At 40.8% G+C, this 15,742-nt stretch overlaps 2 protein-coding genes across 3 annotated transcripts in view; one reads left to right on the top strand and one right to left on the bottom strand.

Annotated features, from left to right (window-relative positions):
• Positions 1-558, bottom strand: part of LOC131883865 (myocyte-specific enhancer factor 2C-like) — a 9,775-nt gene extending 9,217 nt beyond the window's left edge. Inside the window, exon 1 of the mRNA XM_059231464.1 lies at positions 71-558. The gene's annotated coding sequence lies outside the window, so the exon portion shown is untranslated. The remainder of the gene's footprint in view (positions 1-70) is intronic.
• Positions 559-4,529: 3,971 nt separating this feature from the next.
• On the top strand, positions 4,530-13,165 carry LOC131883170 (uncharacterized). Of its 2 annotated transcripts, XM_059230552.1 has the most exons (5): positions 4,530-5,536; positions 8,649-8,967; positions 10,326-10,499; positions 10,583-10,609; positions 12,138-13,165. In XM_059230552.1, the coding sequence occupies exons 1-5, from the start codon at positions 5,052-5,054 to the stop codon at positions 12,276-12,278; spliced, it is 1,146 nt and encodes a 381-aa protein (XP_059086535.1). In that variant the 5' UTR covers positions 4,530-5,051; the 3' UTR covers positions 12,279-13,165. The 2 variants fall into 2 exon arrangements, with proteins under 2 accessions (XP_059086535.1, XP_059086536.1); XM_059230553.1 differs by lacking the exon at positions 10,583-10,609.
• The last annotated feature ends 2,577 nt before the right edge of the window (positions 13,166-15,742 follow it).

The raw sequence follows: 15,742 nt of genomic DNA, 5'->3' as shown, positions 1-15,742 counted from the left end.
AATGCCAAATAATGTTATTCAGGCTTGTTGGTTCCTGCATGGCTCCACTTTGACCCAGCAGTTTTCTTACCTTGAATAGTGAGAGATCACTTCCACTCGACACTAGTAAGATTGATAGCACTTGAATAATTGAACAAGGATCCCCTTGCTCAGCTCTTCTGTAGAATGGCAATCTTAAACAAATTCACTTTTATGTTTGCATTCCCAATTGAGCCACCACTCAATTGTGAGACTCAAGATCGAACACTAAGGCACAACTATCAAGGAGCTCTCGTGTACAGTTGTAAGAAAGAAACACTCATTCACTCACTCTCAAGGAAGGTTGTTCCCGCTTCTCTTCCTCTCGGCCAAGGGTGATTGGCAAAGCCAGGAGCGCTTTGGCAAATACTAAAGAGTTCGCATGGAAGAAATTTACCACGATTCACCCGAGAGTGAAGAACAGTGAGCTGAGAAACAGATCGTCTGTCTCTCTCCAATCTCCATGCAAGTTCTCCCAAAGCGCACCTAGAGGAACACCTCGTCTGTCCGTCCATCCATCCATCTACCCGACCGTACTTGAGTCAGTCAGTCAGTCAGTCAGTCAGTCTCCAACTCAGTCATTGAGTCCGTCCGTCGATCCGTCGTTTGCAACTTAGCACGGGGGGAGAATTTGTTGTTGTTGTTGTTGTTGCTGCTGGTGTGGAGGTTGAGGATGAGCAAGTAACAAGACAAGCACTCCACGGGAGAAGCCCGACAAGCAGAGGTCCTGCCACACCATAGACATCGTCGTAGGTCGTGGTGTCGCTCTATGCAGGCCAGGGCAGGGAGGATGCGCAAAGTATTGCGCTCTTACCGCTCTTGAGAGGGGCAAACCAAAGGGGTAAAAGCAACAAAAAATATGTGTATAAATCCCGGGTACCACCGAGCAACAAGACGACCCGGTCAAGGGGACGAGAGCCCTCCGCCTGAGCCTCGTGGTTGATCGTCATGGATTGAAGCTTTCCTGAAGCATTAACATTTTGAAATCCTTGGAAATCATTTCGCTACTTCACCTACGAACTTACTTACGAACACTCTCTCGTTTTGAATTTTCAAATCAAGTCCATCTCATTCGCCTTTTCCTTCTTCAGACTCTGGAGGATGATCAAATGCCATCCTCTGCTGGTTCGGTCGGATTTATAACTTGGAGAGAAATATGCATGCCAACATTTGGTAGTGACGATTTTTTAGGAATTACACGCATTGTAAATCTATAAAACTTGCGGTGCGCTTCTATGTGTTGAACCATACCTAGATGGATAGATCTATGGATGGATGGATAGGTGCGTGTCGATGGCTGATGCAAAACGATTTTTGAACTGAAACCAAACGAAAAGTAAGATGGTGGTGTGTGTCTTAGAAGTGCTTTTGATCATTAACCCAGACAAAGAGTTTAAAACGACATTTCATGTTTGATTGCGACTAGTATGCATTAGGCTAGGCTGTGAACTGTGAACCAACCAGGGAGTAAGTGGATAGGTGGATGGATGTTGGTTCACGGAGTTGCTTTGCCGTATTCTTCTACCTACCAACCAACCAACCAACCAACCAACTCTAGTACAGTATACGTCCCTTCGTTAAGTTGGCTGCCCAATGCAATCCGAGCTCAGAACGAAAAATCACTGGCAAAAAATCGTCTTCTCGTCCGTTCATGTAAGCATGCAATCTCCAATCTAGTCACGAATCTCCCAAAACTTCTATCTGCCTACGTCTCTCCGCGACTGAACGAATAATTGTTCCACTATTGAAATAAGTCCGCTTATCACATTAAACGGAATCCTGTTTTTTCCCTTAAACTCGACAATATTCGGTCCGTTTTATTTGAAAAAAAACAAGCAATGCGACACGATCAAAAACAAAGTATTTCGAACGCAGGGCAATAAAAACAGTGACAGGTAAATTACCGGCTTGACAAGTATCTTCAGGATATGATTTGATTCTCTCCACCCTAAAGATTCATTCGTCCATCGTCATGGCTGGTCGGGTATCGGCGACGACTCAAAACAACTGTTACTCGTCTGATGTCTGCGTCAAGTTAGTTGAACTCCCCCTTGGCAGCTTGTCCTCAAGCTGACCGGTAGAGTGTGGTGTGAAAGAATTCACAGTCCAGCTCGAATCCCTTATTCCCCCTCCCCTCTCAATTATCATCATTCCAACTTGAGCTGAACTCTCCTAGGAGTCTGGAGCTCACTCAACAAATGTCATTGACCTCTTGGGTCAACGCCCTGTCCTTGTCGCCGGACATTTTTTCTTGCGGTCAAAAAGAGGAGAACGAGCGTCTAGCCTACCCTTCTCGTCGTCAAAAAAACGGTCACTTTTTCACTGACTCGCTTTAGAATAGACGGACGGCTAGCTAGCTTGAGCGACGAGACCGGTTACCAACCCACTCTCCATCCATCTAGGAAGGAAGCAGGGAGTTAGGCTGACCGCTTGAGTAGCCGGGAGGAGGAGGCTGACCGCTTGAGTAGCCGGGAGGAGGAGGCTGACGCTCATGAAGGGTAAAGGGGTAAAAGATCAATTTCCTGATCGTATCCAACCCACCCCAACCCTCAGATGAAACGAGCTCTGAGTTCTTTGACCCCTAGACTGGTAGATGAAAATGGAAAAGGAGGGAAAGGATTTATAATTTTAGATTCAAAACTAGCTGACTGTAGATGGATATTAATAGAAGATTGGACTAGAAATAAACGCGAGTGCAAAAATAAAACCCTTTCATTCACTTTCATTTTTGCAGCGAAAGTATTTCATATGCCTAGTTGTGCAGATGGCCTCGAAATGCTCGAATTTGAATAAGCAACAAGCATTGGCATTAAGAAGATATTGCATGATAAAAACGTTGTAATGCATTGCTGTCCTAGTCATCCTGATGCCTCTCTGCAATTTTCTGCCTTCTTGTACGTCACTTTTTGCTCTTTGAAAATTATTTGAACATTTGTTTCATTTAATGAAAAATGATGTTCAATCCGGGAAACTCCTTTCAATGTGGAAGTTTGTGCCTTTTTTGCTCCATGCTATCCGACATTTTTCATTTCCTTGTCCACAAATGCAGTTTTGAAGCGACTCACCATGAGTGAGCTTGAGTTACTCCAAACAATATTTTGTTTTCTTCCAATTTGCAACAAGAAAATGAGCTTGACGAACAAAATACATCACGATCACACACTTTGCAATTGGGGAGAAAGGTATGTGTAAGCAAACGAAACCAACAACGTTTTTTGACATAAGGTAAAGGGTGCTTTCAAAACAAAAATCAATTGAACAATGAATGAAGCTTAATCAGAGAACACTTAATTGCCATCATACAGTTGGCATACTGTATAAGGAGAATGAAGGGTTACAAAAATATACTTTTGATTCACAATCAAAATAAACTTACAAATAGCATTTCATATTTGCCGGACAATACTGATCAGAAGACCCCAAAAATGTAGGCGGTTTTGGATATGTTACAAAACAAACCTCTGTTTGTTTATCTTGGCACAAATTCTTGCCTAATCCCAGCTATTTTAATTCATGAAAAGACGATGACTTAACTCTTCATATATTTCAGTTAATTGTTTTGCAACATTTCGGAGATGAAAAAAAGCAATGCTTTCCTACCCCTGACATGAGGTCTTTTCACTTCAATTTGGCACAAATTAGTATTTAAACATAAGGTGTAGGACACGCATGTTCATAAAAAGCTTCTAAATTACTGACAAAAGCTGATAGCTTCTTATCAAAAAGCATTTAAAAACAACAACTAATCAAATGAGAAATTTAGCTTTGCTTTGGCAGACCTTAGAACTTTTGGCTTATATGCATCAGACTGGCGTTTCTTACGTTTAGCCTTAATCGATCAGTCTAAAAGTAGACATGATCTTGCCTGTCATTCGGAATTCAATACTTGATCTGATCTCCAGCGTTTCCCATTAGTGACTCGTGTTTTGGCCCTTACACCAAATTTGAAGCCAAAAGTTGCATGATAGACGTTTTACAAGTGGAACCTGGCCCGAAGTACCTTTTAGTTCTCCCTCGAGGTCTGCTTTTAGCATTTCCTTTCTTTCCCAAAAGCCTCTGAAGGTCCATCCAAAGAAAAGACCCAAGGCCTTGTATGTCTGCAAATTTCTTCGATTTCTCGTTTCCTTTCCTCGCTCTCGTCCAGCATTCCAAGTTCAGAAAGTTGCAAAACAAAAGCGTTCATCACTATCCAGTTATTGCATAATGATTTTCCGTTCCCATATTTAACCTTGAAAGTAACCTTGGATGCATCCCAGGGCTGCAGATTCAGGAATAACCAAAGGTTTTTCGTCGAATGAACGATGACCATTGCTCACGAATGAAGCACGAACGACCTTTTGATAATCACGATCGATCCAATATATGTCCGGTAGAAAAGCGGAGGTAAATTTTCACGATTAAGATTTTTGAAAAATGAAAATCAAGGACCTTGGTAGTGAACCTAGTTTATGCCCAATTCTGAACCTTAACGTGTGGAAAAATATGTTTTACAGTACTTGACCTTGCTTGGTGGAAACCAGAGAAAAGAATGGTGGTGTTGGTTGACAAGTAGCTCGCTCTTTTCTGTTTTTCCATAGACGTTTCTTACACCACGGCTACTAGGATTGCTACCCTACTACCAGAACTACTACTACTACTTCTACTACTACTATTTCCGCCACCACCACTACCATCACCACCACCACGTCTTGGCCTTTCGTTCGGTTCCAAGACGAAGCAAGACGTTCCAACATTGGTTTCACTCTTGGTCCACTCGTCCACTCGTTGGGTCGGTCCGTTGGATATCTGGCATGATAATGTCCAATGGTGCGAAGGTTAGATCAGTCTTTCAGTTGGACTCGGACTGAGCATAACTTGATGAAAGGCGGGCGAAAAAAAGGTGGTTTAATTGCTCTTTGAACTTGGAACGAGCCTTAAATAACAACCCGTTGTCCTCGTGATTAAGTAGGGCGTTGTTATGAGGAGATTTTCTTGGAGAGGTTAAACACGCATTTTGGGAGTCGAAGAACACATAGGATCGAGAATTCATCAGAATGAGCGGTTCTACTCAAAGTCCGTGGTCGACACCTTCGAAAAGTGAGTACCAGTTTGGCGAGGGCTTCATTCAGCTCAAAGACGATGGGGAGTTCCAAAAATTTGACCAAGGCCTGGTGGACGAGATCTTAGAGCGTGAGCTGCCGGATGGACAGGCAAGTTCCGAAGATCATTTGGATTCATTTAGTGAAAATAGTGATCAGCGGCGAAGCTCGTGGAGTAAAGCGCCGAAGGTGAAAGTGAAAGATGCGGCCCCGCCCCCTCGACAGCTCAATAAATACAAAGTCTCCCATTCTCCCACCAAGTTGAAAAACGGGAAAGTCATGCCCGTCCCTATTTTGAAGGCGAGAAGCCAATCTCTGGATCATCGAAGCAAAAAAACACCTGGTGGGAAATCCAAAGGAAAACTCCCTTATGGCAGTCAAACCAACTTGAACCGAAAGAGTCCAAATCTGGAAGAAAGTTCCGAAGCCTCGTCAGAAAAGTAAGTACTTCCCTTCCACGTACCACATAATGCACCTCGTGTTCCTTCGCTAATAAAAGAAGGAAAGCAAGATCATTCAAACAAGATCGAGTTCCGTTCCAAGCTTCCAAACTGGTCGAACGCAACTTATTGTATGTCAAATTAGTTTGCGGTGTGCAGTCAATCAACACTTACGAAGCAGATTTATTCTTCTTCCATATTGCTTTTTGCGACTTCAAAGACCATCCATCACATTGTATAGTGCTGATGATTTTGCTACCGATACTCTTGATGTACTTTTTTTGAATAATATCTTCAATAATTGGTGCTATTGCCACCTTTGTAAAGGAGATGATGATCCTTAACAATGAGCTAGTGCCGAGTGCTTCGAACGAAACGAAACGAACAAACCATATTGACATTGATATTTTGAAATTGATATTTCAAGCTCTTAAAAATGCAACAGAAAGCCAATATATACCTATGTACAATGGAGGTTAATTCCAAATATCACCCCTGCGCTTAGAATATGATCTCTCATTTCTTGAAGTAAGAAAAACGAAAGCCACAAACACTCCCTTCTGCTCAAAATGACCCTTGACATCCCAAAACATGGACATTGACCTGAGAAAGATGTACTTTGATAAGTCGGATAATTCTTCAATCAGAAGCTTTGAAGTTCGCATTGATGTGACTTTTTCATAAAAAGTTATGGGCGACACAATGTTATAAACACCCTGTAGAGCAGGAGACATTTTGCGAACTGCATGCAGGCTCCAACAAACAGAAATGTTCAAATTTGACAACCTTGTGTCTAGAGGTCTAGAGGCCAATAAGCTTTCAATTTTTTTAAAGTCGAATTAGATTTCACATCAACAAAAACGCCCGTCAGCGGCAAATATATTGTTAAATTGAAATGAACGCTAACTTGAGATGCAACCCGATTCCAATTTAACAGAACATAATCACATTATTATCAAATAAATAATTGTATTTCTTTAAGATGTAAAAGCAGAGGAATCCGCTCATCAGCAAGGGTAAATGTTATAAGAAAAAAGAAATGCTGTCTCTACCGAGCTCGAAAATATTTTCTCCGCGTCAAAGTCAGTTACTGTTATTTTGGTAACTTTTTCTGAATAGAAAGGGGTTTCTGCGATAATTCAAGTACGGTATTGATTCCTTAGGAATCTTACCTCGGAGTTTAGTGTGAACAAGAATGAAAATACGCTGACCGGAGTTATCAGTGGATGCTCATTCTGAGTAATGACCAATCCTCAACTCAGAGGGAAGGGCGTTTCTCTCACCTCTGAGTTAAGGCTTGGACGTTACTCAGAATGAGCCTTCGCTCACCACTTTGACGAGTGTATTTTCATACCGGTTAACGTCCAAGCGCCTAACTCCGAGGTAAGAGCTTTGATAAACAGACCTTTGGTCAACCAAACCTTTGTTGGACTTCAAAAGCCGGTTAGTCAGTTCAGTTCAAAATCATTACAATGCTTTTATTACTAATAACAAATGTCCTCTAAAATTTGCTCCAGAACAAAGCTATGTGCCCAGTATGTCGTAGGTTTATCAATAGTCATTTGTTTTTTGTCAAATGTGGATATAGTCAGTAGAATAAACTAAAACTTAAAATGACAAACATAGCATCGAGTGCTAATCAAAATAGTTTCTTACAACATGTTCGAATTTGCCCTGATGTTCGTCATGCAATACAGTAAGGCCGTAAAATTCGTGCCCCTTGATAACACTTTTATATGACTAAGAGACATCTGAAGCGATTTCTGAAGTGATTTCTTCAATTTGACAAGGCAACCGTCATTCTATCCCGCAAATCATCCCCATTAGATGAAAATTCGAAGCCTTTGAAAGCAGGTGGCTTTCAATATTGAAAAGCAACCATAATTTTCTTAATGATATTGTTAGTGTGTTTCAGGAAGGCGACCTGATTCCTCACGTTGACTGAAATTGTAGAAGCTGCCTACGTAACTTCCTTAATATCAAGGTTTTTCTGGATTGCCAAGCCGACATCGTCTTTCTCCTGATATTGTCAAATATTGGTTTTCACCAGGGCTTTTGTTGTTCCTTAAAAAGGAACGGATTACAGTCCCGGCTTCTTTGGACAAAGAGCGCCAGAGAGTTACTCGTTAGAGATACTTTTGTTAAAACCTAAATTGCCAGTACTTCAGGACCATTGGCATGCTATGTACAACATAATTGGCAAAAGACATGAGTAGTTTTGGCAAAGTATGCCTAATGCAGATAAGTGAAATGCAACCCTTAGATAAATATGTACAAAACTTATTAGGTTAGTAAAGCTTAAACTAGTATCTAAGAAGATATACTTTGCCAATAAGTGATTGTTAATCATTGTTGAAGTTTTGCATTGCTACGATAACACTGAAAGCCATGATGGAAAATACACCACCATAAAATCAAACTTTCAAAGCATCCCTCTAATATGCATATAAGTCATGGAAATGTAAAAAATTTAGAATTTTGGTAACATATTCAAGCCAAAGGATGATTTACTGACAACAAATTACTTGGCAATTTTGTTGTGAATCTGGTCCACTCATAGATTCAATTGAGGATACTAAACATGGAGACAGGTAAGCTATTAAGTTATAAGTATTGCACATGCAAATTTTCTCCCCAGAACACCATTAGTGTCTCAAGAGCCAAGCACAAATTTTAGAGCTGACTTTTCCTTTTCAGAATACATTTTAACAAAATATTCATTGTTTTAGATATCTAATGCTTCAGCAATCAGCAATTTCGGGGAAAATGTTTAAAAAATTATCGCACTTTTAAAAACTGCACTAGAAAAACGTACTTTAACGCAGTAGGATTTTGCAGTTTAAAAATCATTTTTTTTGGCAACAATCCTCTGAAGTTGTAACTACGGAACGGCAAATGTACGACCGGACAATTTTGACAAAGAGCGTCCATCGGGACTAATGCGGACGAGGTTCCGTCTAGCATTTTTCAAACAATTGCGAAATTCTCCAACAAGCCAGAGAATTGCTGATTAATTATCTATCGAAGATGAAGAACATTAAAATATGTTCATGCTCATTAGGTATGTCTGATTTCAAATCACTCGTAAGAAAAAAATTTGATACCTTTTTAGCTCAAGAGTACCGACAGTGGTGTGTTCTGGATCTTCAGAGAGGAAATCTCCTCCCTCCTGTGATCGTAAATCCCAGGGCCAACAACCTTCGCAATCCTCCAAGGATAGTCCCAAGAAATCGCCACGGAAATCTCGAAAGAAGGCCCGCGATATCATTGAGTTGGTGGATCCTTTCAACCAGATTCGCTCAGACGATGTTCGACGATGGGAAAAGGAGATTCGAACCACTGCCAAAATCGACGTCGAAGCCAGTGATTTGGCTGCCAGTCTGGCTTTCACCAACGCTTTTGTTTTGAAGCTCAATCAAATTGCCAAGCAAGTACGAAACATAGGGGAATTAAAAAGCTTTTTCTACCTGCTGCCAACCAATACAGTACGACAACTACAACTACGTACATTGCTTAAATCCTCATAACTAGACCTCAAAAAGATTTGTCCGATTTCAAGGAGGAAAGGAAGTTGTAGAAATATCAAAAGGAGTTTTTCATTATTGGGGTTGATCAACTAAAAGTGTTTCACAAATGATTTGGCTCAACAAATTTTGAGATGCTAAGAACCTTGTGGGTACCGTACCAAAAGCTTACAGAAAATCATTGTACAACAAATAAGAGATGGGTCCAGCAGAAGACTCAAGTCAAACAAAAGGACTCATTTTGATCTTACTAAGCTAAGCAAGGCTAATGAAATCTTCATTTATTGGCTCCTTTCTTACATGGTCTATTAATGACGAAGTAACACCCGTTCGGACGAAATTTGACAATAACACGAATTCCTTCTTTCTGACGAGTCCCGACTCGAGTCCATTCGAAGGACCCGAGTTCGGTCAATTCTTCAAAAATCGAGATAATGATTCGAGTGCACTCGGGCACGAGTCCTGACTCGCCCCAGCACTATTGCTAACTTCAGTTAGCAAGGAGAGAGTTAAAATGCTTCAAAATCAATCTTGGTAAGACTTAGCCTCCAAAATAAACCTATCCGAGGCCCACATTTTAGCTTTTATTCGATGTTTAGCCATGACAAGAAAAAATGGGTTAAAGATTTTCGCCTGATACTTCCCAAACCTCATTTTCATTCTAAATTGGCCCCAAAACAAAGTGTCAAATCGATGCTTTTTTAGATTAAAAAATGGGGGCTTAATGTTTGCTGTGAGCAAAAAAATCGAGGGCATATTTTCGCTAAAAGTGTTGTCTCTTGGAAAGAAAAGCTCTGGCCTTAGGTTCCTTATTGACGATCCGCAGTGTTCTTTCACATGTAGTAGATAGTATCAATCGATGGTCGGTGGCCATACTTGAGAAAATTTCCGTTCGATAACATATCTAACAGATAGCCAAACAATTGTAGCAAATGACGTGGATGCGTTATTTTACTTGGTTGGATAAAACATTATTTTTTTGTTGCGAATTTCAAGCAAATAGTTAACACGATGAGATGAATTTGATGAGCAGGTATTTTTTCAACCAATTGTATATTAACGTTTTTAAGAGAAACCACAAACATCGTTCAATGTGAAGAGTCTGTTTTTCCATTGTGTTGACATCTCTCTAAATATTCAATTAGCATGAGGAGTGAACTTTATCAACCATACGTAGAAGGTTCGATATCTTTTCTCGTGAATTCGTAGTCAAAGGCCTTTATGTGAACATAATCTTACGCAAGTGTTTTTTTTTTTAATTTTAGGGCTTACTGAATCGAAATGTGGTGTTTCGAGTTGGAGCGTACATTTCCAAATACCGCATTGAGGATGCAGATTGGAAAAAGTCCTTAAACTCGTTCTTCTCCTTCGCTCGGCAACTCGCATCCGTTCGAGAAGGATTGGGCACTCTGGAACAAAAAGAGACCTTTGATTTAGAGGTATGTCTACAATGGTGAACATTGACCTGTGAAAAATTATGACCAATTTGAATGTACTTTTTTCACTATTGCGACCTAACTAGGAGGCCTCTTGGGTGCCGCCAAATATGGTAAGATCAAAGCAATTTATAGAGGTTTGAACAGCCTAATCCGATTTTTCCAAGAAAACTTGGAATTTGAAATGGAGATTTTTTGACTTGTAGACATATAGACCTCGGACGGTAGCGAAGTTATTATCTCCTGAACCATTCACTTCATTTAGATTAGCGTCCTACATGGTCTATAGATCTGACCCAGGGACCTTAGGAGATGTGGTCAAAGTTATGAAGTAATGAATACATAGAATTTGTTTGACCTACTCTTGGTCAGCTACATACAATGTTTGAAAGTCGGTAATAAAAGTGGCTTGGCTTAACTGCAAAAATTACATTTTATTGTCTCATAAACATTTTTGAAAAGAGAAAGATGTCGCTTGATATCATGATATCATGTTGGACAAAACATGAAAAAATATGTTTCAAATGTGCCTACAAGGAAAGAAACATCAAACTGCAAAACCCAGCGACAAAAAATAAGTAATCAAGACCGTTCAAGGGTTAATCACAATGTAGGGGTTCGTATTTATTGCGTCCATTCAATTAGCACTGTGACTCGCTAGAGTTCTCGAATGTAACCATCTTGGTGTAATACTTTTCATGAACTCATTACCACGGAAATAAAGTTGAGAGTACGAAGTCCTATATTGGTGACCCCGACGTGATATAAATGGCTTGGTGAGCCCTTCCTAAATGAAGTCAGGATTTGAAGCCCTTGACATCTTATTTCGAGTGAAAGCATGCTTTGTATTCTAGGGGCACTTACTGAAAATAACTCTTTGCGATACTCAACAAGCCAATTACCACTTAGCTTACACGTTGCAGTACATATACTGATAAACAAATTGATTTTCCAATTGATACATTCGCAAAACGAATCTCTTGATCAAAAATGACAATCTCAACATTTTTCGGTGACAAGTTAGCGAAACAAAAGCAAACCTCATAACGACAGGCAATTACGATGAAATATGGGCGGCGATCATAAGTAGTAAAAAACCGGCTCATTTTTTATGTATCTTAGGGCACCAAAAGCTTTTTATTCTTTTTCCCGTTTTGACCTTTTTCCCAAACAAGTCATAAGCATCTTCCTCCCAAAGGCACTTAATTGTCACAAATGTTTATGGCAAACTTAGTGGCCTTAAACGTCGTTCAAAAGGCTACATAAGTGGGATTTTAATCTCACATCCTTTCTGTTCAGAATGACCCAATTTAATGCGTATATTGTAATCAGATTTGAATTGAAAGGTGGCCTTCCAATCAAAAACAAAAGTCCAAATTCTTCAAACAAAGTTTGCAATGCCATTTCATGTAGTAAGAGCCAATACGTATGTATAGTGGTACAGTAACAAAAAAATGCGATTACTGCACGCTTCCCGAATCCTGCCTCAAATTCCTGGACAACCCTGTAAAAGAATTGGACTCTAAACCTATCTTGAAATGAAAACATTTTGTCCTGCATTTCCTTTTCCCTGCTTAGAATCGATATATCGTTTCTGTAAACCCTGTCTCATTATCTTCGTTTCATACATCATTATTTCAGGATCGTGTTCCTCCGAGGCCAGCTACGGCTAAGCCCAAGGACCCCGACTTCTACGACTTCAAGGACGATAATTTGGCCAAAGACTATCGCAAGTTATGGGAGGAATATCACGCGCTCAAAACTGCATCTACGGACCAGTGAAGCAGCAGCTACGTAGCTCAGTGACTCAGTGACTCAGTGACTGGATGACTGATAGACCAAGTGCTTGATGTTTGATAAGATGACCAATGTCAGAAGAGCTTAATCAAATACCTGTCTCTTGTCCCATCGCAAAGGTTTCGATCTTTCGGTTTTATTGGTTATATCCATTGTAAAAGCAGATATTATTTCTCATAAGTAAACATTTCTTTGATAATTGAGTCAACATTCTAGTATAATATACTAGTAATAGTAATATCAGTGATGACAGATAATAATGACGATAATGATAATCATAATAACCATTGTAATAGCAATAGTGATGATTATAATAAGAATATGAATAATAAAGGTATTAATAATAGTAAATGAATCTAGAGTTTTCATGGTCTTATGATGATGTTTCTGTTAAAACTGCATCACATATTCACATCTGTTGTTGTGGTTGTTGTTTTGTTGCTGCTGTTGCTGTTTCGTCCGCATTTCATTGTTTTTGCGAGTGCTTTTTCACGATTCGAAATTGAGGAAAAGAGAAGGGGAGAAGAGAGGAGGAATAAAGATGCAGTAATGATTTTCGTCTCGTCTGCCTAAGGCGAATCCCAAAGGATTTTTCTCATTGATTCAAAGAGGGAGGGTGCAAAGTACTGAAGGTATCGCGTGGTGACGTGAATTACAAGAAAAATCAAAGGAGTCGGATTTGATTGAGGCAAGATTGTGGATGGATCAGTCTGAAGAAGACCAACGAAGAGTCTCAAAACAGTTGCGCTTGGTTATGTCGAAGCAGAATAGGATCGACCATGAATTTAGAACGAACAAGAAATGTCGTCCGGCTATTGTTGGAAGCATGTAGTAGGGAGACGAGCCAGATTGAGGGTTAATTATGTAACTCGTAGGGGTATTAAAAGGGTTGGCTTGAAAGAATTGATTGTGCCTAGGCAGAAGAAAAGAGAAAAAGGGAGAGAAAGAGAGAGAGTGGTTGGGAAGGAAAAGGCCATGAATGGGGAGAGCGGAAATTCAGCGTCAGGATCAACTAAACTGTTCAGAACTTGAAAGCCTTAAGTGTCTTTAGAAAACGAAGCAACGGGGGTCCTCAAACAATCGTCAAGCATACAGCATTATTATCATAAAAGTCTGACCTGATCTTTTGTTCTGTGGAATACAGGTTATGTTTAGAGGAGGGGTATAGAGGAGCGGAGGAGTGAGTGGGAAATTGGGGTGGGTCAAGGAAGAAAACAGGGGAAAATGGGGTGAAGGTGTTTCACAATTCATTCTTACAGCATAGCAAGGTGTTCGCCTGCCTGGCTTTGATTGATTGATATGTGTTAGTCGGGGGAAATGTCATAACGTGTTGGAATGAACAACGATTACAACAACTGTTGACGAGGTTGACTTGACAAATTAAACCTCTCGTTGTTGTGCTAGTTGCCCGACACAATTTACGGATATCATCCTGTCATCCGAGCATCCAGATAACATTGGCCAGGGGTCAGTTATTTGTGCAAGAATGGGGGAACTTTCACTAGTAGTAGGTAGTCGGGGGAAAAGGAAAGGAAAGGGAGAGGGGTGAATAAGTTTTTTCGTTGGCGGAATGGGAGTGTTGGCGAAAAGGCTAGCGTTGAATGTAAGATTAGAACTACTAAGGGCTGCTGTTACTCTTGTTCGGTGTCTTGGTTCCAGATATCGTCGTCGTATCACACGGAGGATGAATAATAATAATAATGTTAATGATGATGATGATAATAACAATGATCAAAAATCGCAATTCAGGGAGTGTAAAACAGTTCTCAGAAGAGAGAGAGAGACTACGACCAAACACGAGGTTTTGGCCATCACATGGTTTGGCGAAAAATGACCGATTTCATTTGCCACAAGAAAGAACGGCTCTATCAACAATCAGTTGTTACGAAAAGGTTCCGCCTACAGTAAGATTTGGATGATCCAAATTGAATGGGGATGGCGATAGGAAGGAGAATGAATGGGATCGATCATGAGAAGAACAGGGGAACGAGACCTTGATGAAAATAATTATTAGTATCTTTAACAACTCACTTGGTTCACCCGTTGAATCGGTTAAAAACGAGGACAGGAATCAGGCGATAGATAGAAACCATCAATATGCCAGCAGGCCTGATTTCGTACCCAAGATTCATTCAGGTTTGCAATGATCTGGTGTCGATTGGTATAAATAGAGGGAACAAAAAACAGATATACAAAGGGGGATGGACCGAGGCAGGGAAGAGCGGGACAAGGCAAGGGATGTGCAGGGGCGAGCTCTTTACGTAGACGGGGGAGCTAAGAATGAAAAGCAACCACGACTCTTCCAGGAGGTGTTCAGATGTGTTGAGAAAGGACACGTCCAACGAGGTTTAGGACGACAACGAACGAATGGTGGCGACAGACTGACAGACGGACTGTCTGAATTGAAGAATTCGCAATAGCAGAAGTTTGGAACTGGGGACGACAGGGGAGGTTATGAAGTAGAGATATGTGTATGGGCAATATAACAAGCTTTTGTAACAACTTGGGCATATTCTATAACTTGTCAATGATATTTTCACTTCTCGTAATATAATCAATCATAAGAGAGTAATCATAAGCATAATGATTATTATAATAGTACTGAATGAGAGTAATAATCATAATAATGGTAGTAATCAACGAATAGTCGGCACAAGTAGGCCGGAACGCAATCTTGGCCACTGATCCCATTCCGAGGATAAACGGGATCCCCGGTCCCCACACAAGTCTCACCGGAATTTCAAAGTCATTGCTTTGGCTTTTGGGCTTTTGGGTTTGCCGATTTTGTTTTTATTTGGGTGCAAGCGAGTGTGTGTGCGAGTGTGTGTCGTCTATGAGCCACTAGAATGCTGCTCTCGAAAGCTTGTATCAAGCCGTTTTCAGATCACTGAAACATGTATCATGGCTTGAAGAAGAACAGAATAGAAAGCACGACACACAAGCGGAATAAGCTCCTCACTCCTCTCTTTCTCGATGGCAGAATTGTTTTGAAGTCAAAAAAGTCAATGTTATGGTCCGAGATTCCCCAGCATTGGTGTCTGAGATCCAGAGCGCGGAAAAGGCCACGTCAACGTGGCATTGGCCAGACAGAGGAAGTCGAAGTAAGTGTGTCTTGAATTTGATTTGGTCCAATGGATGATGGTTCATGATGCATATGTTGTTGCTCAAGGCGAACAAGGGACAAAGGGTTGAAGACGTATTGGTATGGTTGCGTGCTAGCCAAAAGAGTCGAGACTTTGAAGCGACCCCTTGGACTTGGTTGGGCCACCAGTGACGCTTCCCCCTCCCCCTGATCCACCCCCAGATCCTCCACCTCCCCCACCTCCACCACCTCCGCCACCTAGGCCACCTTGGCCACTGGAAGGAGGTAAGCTCACCAAAGACGACGTGCCAAAGAGCTTGTACCAACCAATGACAATGTTAGAGAGGTCCAAATCATCCAGCATAAT

The sequence above is a fragment of the Tigriopus californicus genome, chromosome 7, assembly GCF_007210705.1.
Source record: "Tigriopus californicus strain San Diego chromosome 7, Tcal_SD_v2.1, whole genome shotgun sequence".
NCBI lineage: Eukaryota > Metazoa > Arthropoda > Copepoda > Harpacticoida > Harpacticidae > Tigriopus > Tigriopus californicus.
The sequence above is the reverse complement of the archived record's forward strand: the minus strand, read 5'-3'. Positions and strand labels throughout refer to the sequence as shown.